Source organism: Schistocerca piceifrons, chromosome 2 (genome assembly GCF_021461385.2).
Source record: "Schistocerca piceifrons isolate TAMUIC-IGC-003096 chromosome 2, iqSchPice1.1, whole genome shotgun sequence".
Lineage (NCBI taxonomy): Eukaryota > Metazoa > Arthropoda > Insecta > Orthoptera > Acrididae > Schistocerca > Schistocerca piceifrons.
In genome coordinates, this window is record NC_060139.1 from 240,742,106 (window position 1) to 240,751,602 (window position 9,497).

General features: G+C 40.0%; 1 protein-coding gene across 1 annotated transcript in view; it reads left to right on the forward strand.

The window, feature by feature from the left end:
• The window catches only part of LOC124776301 (serine protease inhibitor 88Ea-like), a 31,867-nt gene extending 22,906 nt beyond the window's left edge, over nt 1-8,961 (forward strand). The window contains exons 2-6 of the mRNA XM_047251226.1: nt 2,684-2,981; nt 5,282-5,566; nt 6,483-6,618; nt 6,852-7,084; nt 8,657-8,961. Of these exons, the coding sequence (XP_047107182.1) occupies nt 2,685-2,981; nt 5,282-5,566; nt 6,483-6,618; nt 6,852-7,084; nt 8,657-8,944 (1,239 nt within the window). The 5' untranslated portion in view covers nt 2,684 and the 3' untranslated portion in view covers nt 8,945-8,961. The remainder of the gene's footprint in view (nt 1-2,683; nt 2,982-5,281; nt 5,567-6,482; nt 6,619-6,851; nt 7,085-8,656) is intronic.
• The last annotated feature ends 536 nt before the right edge of the window (nt 8,962-9,497 follow it).

Sequence of the window (9,497 nt, forward strand, 5' to 3'; positions counted from 1 at the left end):
TAAGAGGAATATATCAACCGTATAATTAGATACCATGAACGTAAGCATGGTATGTATATTTCAGTTAGCATAAAAGGAACATAATCACACTTGTTTACTTTCAAGGAAGATTATTGTACTTTTCCAGTAAAAAGAATTACCAAGCTTGTGCTTGTTCACTACATTCCTGCCTGATGCAAGTGTCCAATAAATTTATGTTCTTTCTCACGTCCCCAATAGGACCTCTTAGTGCTTCTGCAATTTTCTGCCTAACTTTTTTTGTGGCGGCAGTCATGCTGTAGATCTGTTGGATCCCAGAAGCACATATGCCGTCTATATTCTTATGTCAGAACATTACATAGTGCAATAAACGAGATATCAGACAGGACTTTTCTGTGCTGCTAGCGATGAAGTGGAGAGGCTGCGAACTTCCTTGGATGGCTCACTAAAAGACAGACAACCAGCAGAAAATAATGAATGCAGATGAATGTGAACCGAACAAGACCAAATGCTGTTTTCTAATGCATACCTTGCGTTTACTCCAGAGAGAGTCTCATTCGCTGTTGTAGTTTGCTTTGGTGTTGGGGGTGTGAATGAAAAAGATCACCCGTAACAGACTAAGTATAGCAATAAAATGCCAGGGGCGTTACACTAAACTCAGCACCAACACCATTTGCTTCCTATTACCCAGTGTGCCTTCTGTCCCTCTGTCTTCTGATGAACAACTGAAACTCACTCATCTCATATCTCAACAGTTCAGCTACTGTAAATCTGCCACCTTTGTCTCCCTTGATCAAGAGAAAGCTTATGACCGCATATGGCATTCCCCTTTTCAAACTCCAGACTTCCACTCAACTAGGGTATACCTCCCTTATTACATCCTTTGTCTCCAATTGCTCACTCTATGTCATTGTTAACAACTCGAATTCCCTTACCCCATTACAAGCGTGCCCAAAGGTTCCATTCTCTTCTCTCTCCTTTACCTCTTATACACTGCTGATATGCCAGAAACACCCCCTCCTGTCCGACTCATTCAGTATGCTGATGACACCGCTCTCCTCGCCCTATTGTACAGAAATCCCAATGATCCCTCCAAATCAACCATAGTTAGTTTATCTCCTGTTGTAACCAATGGCTTCTTAAGATTAACCCCTTCAGAACTCCGGCAATAATTACAGGACATACCACATCCACCTTTTGTCTCCACAACTTCTACTTCATCATTTACGACTATTCTATCTAGCTAAACACACTAAAATACCTTGGACTAACCTTCAACAGGCAACTAATATGGAAATCTTACCTCCTAAACATCCAACAGGAAGCCCACAATAGACTAAAACTACAAAGTGGCTGGACTTCACCCCTTCACTGTGCTCGGCACCTATAAAAGATCCAACCCAACCTTTGCTTTGTAAATGTTGCATGGATCTCTGCTGCATCCAAGTTCTATCAGTCCCTCCAGATCCTAGAATGCCATGCACTCCACCTCACTTTCTGCATCCATTTACCTTCCCCCACAAGGACACTTTACCAATATATCAAATTCCAACCTCTCCTCACTCGCATTGAACACCTCCAAACAATCTGCACCATCCGCAAGCTCGGCTCCAATAATCATATCCTTACCCCTCTACTTTTCAGTCCTCTTATACTGCCATATGTTTACAAACACATTCCACCACACATGCTCTTCCAAAAAAATTTCAGCTATCTCTCCCTCCGAGATTATGAACTCCACCTCGATATTTACCCATCCTACCATCTGTAAGCCCACCCAATGCATTCCACCTCATCAAGGCTTCCTCTCCCTCCCCTCCTCACATTTCCTTCCCCCCTCCACCTTTATTCTGCCCTCTGCCTTTCTTTCCTGAACCCCTTCTTCCCAACAATATTAGCATCACCAATTCCCCCCTCTATTCCACTCCTTCTTCTATCCCAGCAGCCATTCTTACCCCATAATTGCTATGCACTAGCCCTTCATCCTAATACCACCACATTCCTATATTCCTCACTAGCTAACTTTTCCCCCTTCAACAAAAGACTCCTTAGCTCAGGGCTGGTCCTTCCAATTCTTAATGACAGGAAATTGCTTCTTTTAAACATTAGGTTTCGGCATCAAGTTTTAAATGTACACTTACTGCGTCTTGTTCCACCTTTTATTGCTACTGCTTCTAACTACCAGTGCAAGAGGTCATATCTCTCGTATATCTAAAACTTTCAGTTTAATTTCTCACCTCTAAAAAGTATTAAAATTCAATGTAAATGTCTCCCCTGTTTGTTTCTTTCTTTATCATCTCATTTAATTATTGTCAGTTGGCTGAGGAGCAGGTTGCCTATACAGCTGACAGCTCCCCCACCCCCTCCCCTGCTCATATGGGTTATGGGGTGAAATAAATAACGGTAAAGGAAAAAAGGCAGTAAACTCACTTGCCCCGAGTTGTAGAGTGAGACAAGAAAGCTGTGTGGGTAAAAGGAACTCTGGAACATATTTGGCCAGTCAATCGATCATTGACATCACTGACCCACTCACCACTTGGTTGACAACTGATTCACTTCCAAGCATGTGACGTGCACCAACATTGACTACTTGAGTTTGACCAGAATGTTGCTCTTGTAAAACATGCTTTTTGCAGGAGGAAGTGCTGCACACACAACCTGAAGATGTGTTGCTTACAGTTGTGTGTGTTTTTTGTTGTGGCAGGATGTGGTGGGTGTTTACACTGAGCTGTTTGATGGTGGTGGTGGCGAGTGCACGGGGGCAGTGCCTGACTGCAGATGATGCGGCGGTGGGTGCGGGCCGCGAGGACCGGCGCGAGCTGTCGGCAGGCCAGCAGGCGTTCAGTGTGGCACTGCTGCAGCAGTTAGCTGCCACACTGCCTGCCTCCAACCTCTTCTTCTCGCCCTACAGCACGCACCAGGCACTGCTGCTTGCATACTTCGGTGCTGCCAACCAGACCGACGCCGCACTCCGACGTGCTCTCCGTGTCCCCCAACAGCAGGTGGGTCCTCCTTCGCTCTCTCACTTTCTCCTACATTGCTTGTACTCAGATCACTCTTCAGAGAACCTGCCTCCATAGCTGAGTGGAGCGGTTTGGCTTGGCAGCTTCCAATGCCACCTTACTGCCATTTCTGAGTAATAGTATGGTGCTAACAGTCATGGGAGTCATTGAAGTGCAATAGATACATTTTCATACTAGAGCTGGTGGCTGATAATAAGTAAACATTTCCTAAAGATTTTGTTTGTTATTCAAGTATCCAGTTCTTCAAGTGGGTTGGCCTTTGAGCTGCAACACATTAGCTGGGTGGCCCTACAGGTGCCAGGTATGGGAGACCTCGTGTATTGTGGAGCTACTGCTGAGTATCTCATATAAGCAGCTTATATGAGATACTGCTGAGTATCTCATATAAGCAGCTTATATGAGATACTCAGCAGCAGCTCCAGACTGGGTGATCCAGGTAATTCAGATGTGCCCATCATTTGTGAAGTTTTACTGGGATTCATCAGTTATCCGAATACCAATGTGTACTGACATGACATAACCCTTGGTACACTGCAAGCTGAATCCCTAAATAGTTGTCTTGTACCACCCAATCTCTTATTTTGTGCATTCTCTTGATGAGCACAAAATGTGCAGTAGAGATCTGTGTGGGCAAGCTTGGCAGTAAGTAATCAGACACAGTAAGTCTTACGTTACTAACACAGCAGTATGTGGCTTTGTCACTGACTGACACTAGGGTAGTCCTTTTCAGATGTTGGGTCATGCAGTGGTCTGGGATACAAAATTAACTGATACCCTTTGTCTTGAGAATGAAATCCCTTGGCGGGCTGTACAGTATTTATCCATAAAAGTGCCTGTTCCCAAGAACTCAAGGCAACGGGTATTTTCCAGTAGAGTTAAAGGGTGCAGCAGATGCAATGCAAAAGCACTCTTGGCAGTGCTTTGTCCATTGTGGTGAGAGAAATCATACCGGCTCAAGTACTTTTTTCGAAAGGGATAACTGCTGAGGCGGTCATTTGACATGTCGGACCACACGTGTTCCCTGCTTGTACCATAGCTGTACCATATGCTCTGTTGCAGGGGAGGGACAAGGGTAGTAGTGGGGACCCCTTTGTGAGGTAGGAGAGATGCAGTTGAACAGCTGAATAACATTAACATATCTTGCAACCTGCAGCTAATGAGTCTGCTAACTACTGTATTAATAGTTTATGCCAGTACGACCAACAATTCAACAAATATAAATCTCCATAGTCAATAACTTCTTAGTAGAGTATCATAAAAGAAATGATCATATAAATGAATAATCAGACAAAGCAAAACAATTCTAATCTGTACTTCCAAAAGGAAATTTGATAAAAAAAGGCATGAAAAAGGTAAATAGCTGACAATGTAAATAAAGGATATTTGCAATGTGCAAATTATGTGTCAACCTTCTGAGAACATGTTCATCATCATTATCTAAGTAAAAAATTATTTTCTCCTTATTCCGCATCTTTCCAAAATAGTGAAGCTGTGGGAGGTACTAGTAGCTACATTTTCCCCCTCTTTCTTTATTCTATTGATTGTTCATTTCATGCAACCCTCCGAAGTATACTTTCCAGTGAGGCTTTCACTTGCTTGTTTGTGTCTTCTGACAAAACTTTAATGGCACTGCATATAAGCTCAAATGCCTGATTACAAAGAATTGTCCCTGCTCCTACAGTGTACAAAGGTTACAGTGCCATGCTATGAAGTAAAGAGAACATTCAAAGTGTGGAGGTCAAGCGAGGCAGCCACTCTTTTGGAACAAAGGGACGGGATCAACTAGCAGCTAGGATGAGAATGTGTTTCTGTGTAGGGGCAAAGTTATATTGCACAAACTCTAGCTGGTTCAAATTTTGGCAGTGGAAGAAATTTTCAACACCAGAGTAGAGCTCATGGCATATAGTTACCAATCACCTGCCTTTTATCAAGTGTCCCAAGTGCAGTGAAAGGTTCTTGGGGTTAAAAAAAATTAACTGTAACCCTTTATGCTTTTAAATATCTACAAATTTATTAACCAGGCAAGACAGAAAGCTAAAGACCCTCCACAAAGAAACATAGGAGGATGTAGGCAGAAATGACTGGAAAAAAAGGTATTCCCTCCCAATTACACTCTCACATAGCTACAGTCAGCAGACCCATGTTCACAACTGTAGTGCTAAGTGAGACACTGACAATGCTGAATGCCCATTATGATTGTATATCATGCAAACTGTATTGTTTTGGTCAAATGATCTTATTTAACAAGTAATGTAATAAATTACACTGTATTGTTACAGAGTAAAGCAGCAACATGGCAGGCCTACAGACTAGAGAAGTTCCTTCGCAATTTCAACACTTCGGATGGCCATCTCTTCACCAGCTCAAACAGGGTATACATCTCCAACAAGCTGAAGATGCGGCCGTGCCTTGCAGAGAAATTTGACACTGAACTTGCATCCATTGACTATGAAACCAATGTGGAGGCGGCACAAAAAGCCATCAATGCTTGGGTTTCTGAACAAACACATGGACAGATAAACAACCTCATACAAGGTCTTTCTCCAGCTTCTACTGTTACACTGGTAAGCAGTCACAAATACCACAACTAATTCATTTCATTCTACTTGGCCGTAACAGTTCTTAGCTGTGAATTTATTTGCGCCAGTGTTGTATTGTCTGGCTTCCATATTTTGTAACAGAAATTTTACATTGGGATGCGACTATTATGCAAAACTTCCCCCTCTTGTGATTAATGTGGTCCCACATCATTCTCTCGTGCTTCCCATCAGTTAATTTCTTTTTTTATCCTGTCTTTCGTCTTTCTCCAGTCACCCACCATATGTAGTATGTAGTTTGTTCTGTATATTATAGATTAAAATGTATTCCTGGTCATAAATGTGCTATTTAAATAACAAGTCAAATAAGAAAATTGTAAATTGATATTAAAAAATTATGAGGCAAAGTTGCTGACCTCCTTCTTACCTTCAAGAGGCAAAATTTCAGTACTGCCAATAAACGTATAAAGTTACTTAAACTATCCTAGCTTTTGTAACTGATAGTTTCTTCCTCAGAGGACAGAGGGATGGGTTGGGGTACCTTAAAAAGGAAGGCAGGTCACTCAGACCCCTTGCTGAGAGAAGCCACATGTTATGAGGACAAAGGTAGGCAAAGATCCTAGTCTAAACTTGTCCACATAACAGGTGGGTACTTCTCATGCTCTTTTCTCTGACTCTGATAGTTTTTAAACTTTTATTTGTCAAGCAGCTTCCCTAACTCTTGTAAGGTGTGGTTACCTGCAGCTGTGGACCATACTTTTTGTCATTTTTTAAAACATAAATTGTTTACTTTTGAAGAGTTGAAAGTGAAAATAATGTACTATAATATCTTATATAAGTTTGGAAATTAATTCTGAAATATGTACACCAGTAGCAATTAAAAAATAAGATAAATTTTTAAGACATAGTTCTGCATTTAAGTAAATGTTTAATTGCATTCTAGGTGAATGCTGCATATTTCAAAGGAAAATGGCAGTCACAATTCCAGCCTGAAAACACCCACAAAGAAGTCTTTCATATCTCACATTCAAAACAGGCTTTGGTTGAGATGATGAAACAAAAAGGAACATTTAACTACAGTAAGTTATTCTCTGTTTATACATGTACTCTCTTTATTCGAGGCACTAAATTCATTCCAAAAATGTAAGAATGATACAGTCAACATCTGAGAAATTGTTTTGTTTCCAGAAATATATGTTATAGCTGTGACATAAAAAAATAAATGCTGTTCACGTTGTACCATAGCTTCATCACATGACTTTTCGGAAATGCCCCATGTGAAAATATATTTATCTAGCTTTTTTCTTTCTAGTGATTTCTGAAAGGCTAGGAGCCCATGTGCTGGAACTGCCATACGAAGGAGAGGATATTAGTATGTTCATTCTCCTGCCACCATTTCTAAAGAGCAATGGTGTGGATGCAATAATTAAGCAGCTGGATGTGGACAGCCTGAGGGAAATCACAGAACAAGATGCCATGTACCCACAGACTGTGGAAGTTGAAATACCAAAATTCACTGTGGAAAGCCGAATTGAAATGCAGCAGGTAAGAATATGTTGCTGTGTTGTCATAAATTTAACTTTAACTATAACTGTATAAAAAAGAACGCAGAAACATCAACAGACAGAAGTTAGTTGAAACTTGTGTTTGTATAAAAAGGTTGATCCACAAAGCATACAACTACTGCCACTATTGTTTAGCAAATGACCTTGCCAAGAACACAAGAAAATTGTGGTCCTGTGCAAAATCACTAAGTATGCTGAAGGCTTATATTTAATCACCCGGTGACCAGTCTGGTGCAGTAGTGAAGAAAGGAAAGAAAAATCTGAAGTTTTAAATGCCACATTAAAAAAATAAAATATTCATTTGGCAGGATCATACAGACAATCGACTGAAAGGGTTGTAAATGAGTAAGTTGACAGGTCTGGATGTAATTCCACTTTGGTTTTACAGAGAGGATTCTTTGGCATTGGCCTCTTACTTGCACTTGTAATGAATCTCTCGCAAATTTGTAATGACTGGAAAATGGTACTGGTGTCTCTTTTGTATAAGAAGGGTAAAAGACTGGGCCCACACATTACAGACCAATATCATTTTTGGTTTGCTGCAGAATTCTTCAAATATTCTAAGCTCAAATCTAATAAGTTTCTTTGAGACATAAAAGCTTCTGTCCACAAACCATCATGACGTTAGAAACTGTCACTCATGCGGAACTCGGCTTCCCTTTTCTCGCACTGTATCCTGTAAAGCAAGGTGTAGGGCAACAGATCGATTTCATATTCCTATATTTCTGGAAAGCAAAGGTATGAGCACACAGAATAGATCCTTAGATATGTGAGTGGCTCAAAGGCTTCTTAACTAATAGAACCCAGTACTTTCACGTAGAAAGTAAATGTTCATTGGAGAGTGTTTGAGATCCCCACCAGGTCAGATTAAAGGGAGACAAACCAGTTCAGAGGCATGCTGCTGGATTTGTTATTGGTAGGTTTGATCAACACATCAGTATTACAGAGATGCATCATAAACTCACATGGGAATCCCTGAGAGAAGGTGACATTGTTTTAGAGAAATATCAATGATAAAAATTTAGAGAATTGGCATTTGCTGCTGACCGCAGAACAATTCTACTGCCACCAATGACCATCTCACATATGGACCACAAAGATAAGAGAAGAAATTAGAGCTTGTATGGAGGTATAGATAGTCGTTTTTCCCTCTCTGTTTGTGAAATGAACAGATGCCCTCTGCCGTGCACTGTAATAGTGGCATGCGGAGTGTTGATGTAGATGTAGATACTGCTAAACCAAACAACAGAAATTATCAGGAATTTGAAAATATTTTATGTCTTTTGAAAATAAGAGATTGATAGGCAGCAGATTGAGCTTACAAGCATGTTAAAGTTGTTATTCCAGAATAAACATTTCTGTACTGCATTGGAGCTCTTGAATAAAAATAGTCTATTACATACTTTAGGTACCCAGTATACATTATTCTTACATGCAATTATTTCTGTTTAAGTGCTTTAATATTTCAGCATTAACCACTGATATATTTCTAGGTTTGTGTAAAGAGCAGATGCAGTGGAGGTTATTCATTTTTATTTTTATTTTTTTGCAGGTTTTTAAAGCCCTTGGAGCAGGTGATGCTTTTGAGAAAACTGCTGATTATTCAGGGTTTACAGGTAAACCTGAAGTGTTCTTTAATAGTGCCATACACCAAGCAAAGATAGAAGTGAATGAAGAAGGAACGGAAGCTGCTGCTGCAACAGCCATATTCCTCTTCCGTTCAGCAAGGCCTCTTAACCCAACAAAATTCGTGTGCAACCATCCTTTTGTGTACTTCTTGTTTGACCGTATGTCACAAGCTGTTCTGTTTATGGGTGTATATAGGTCACCAAAAAATTAAAAGACTGATTCAGCAATCTCACTTTTGTCCTTAGTCACAAATGCTATTCTTCATTATTCTGAAAACCTCTGATCATAGCAGTGATTATAATGTGATAAGATCAGCTCTGTGTTAAGAGTGCAGACAGAAATAGTATGTGAAGTACTGTATATACACAAAAACTTATGTTGTCATGACACTTTCTGTACAGTACATTACAAACTTTTTCGCATATTGAATGTACAGAGATGTACTTTAAAAAGACTCAATCTTTCTCTTTATGTGTTAAACTCCAAAGAAAATTTTCTAAGCTATTGTACAAAGAAATGGGAGAGTCTTACAACTTCCGTTTCAGTGGCATTGTTCTGGATGCAGAAACAATTTATTGTGACCTTCTATTTCAGTGTGTCATACTAAAGTGAAATGGCAACTACTTTAGAGAAAATTTGTAAACTGAGTTGGATATTTTCATCTGTATTTTATTTTTGTCATGCCATAGAACCACTAATACGTTCTCATATTTCTGTTAATAATCATAATTCATTTCACAGTTGGATTTCACATCCATTTATCA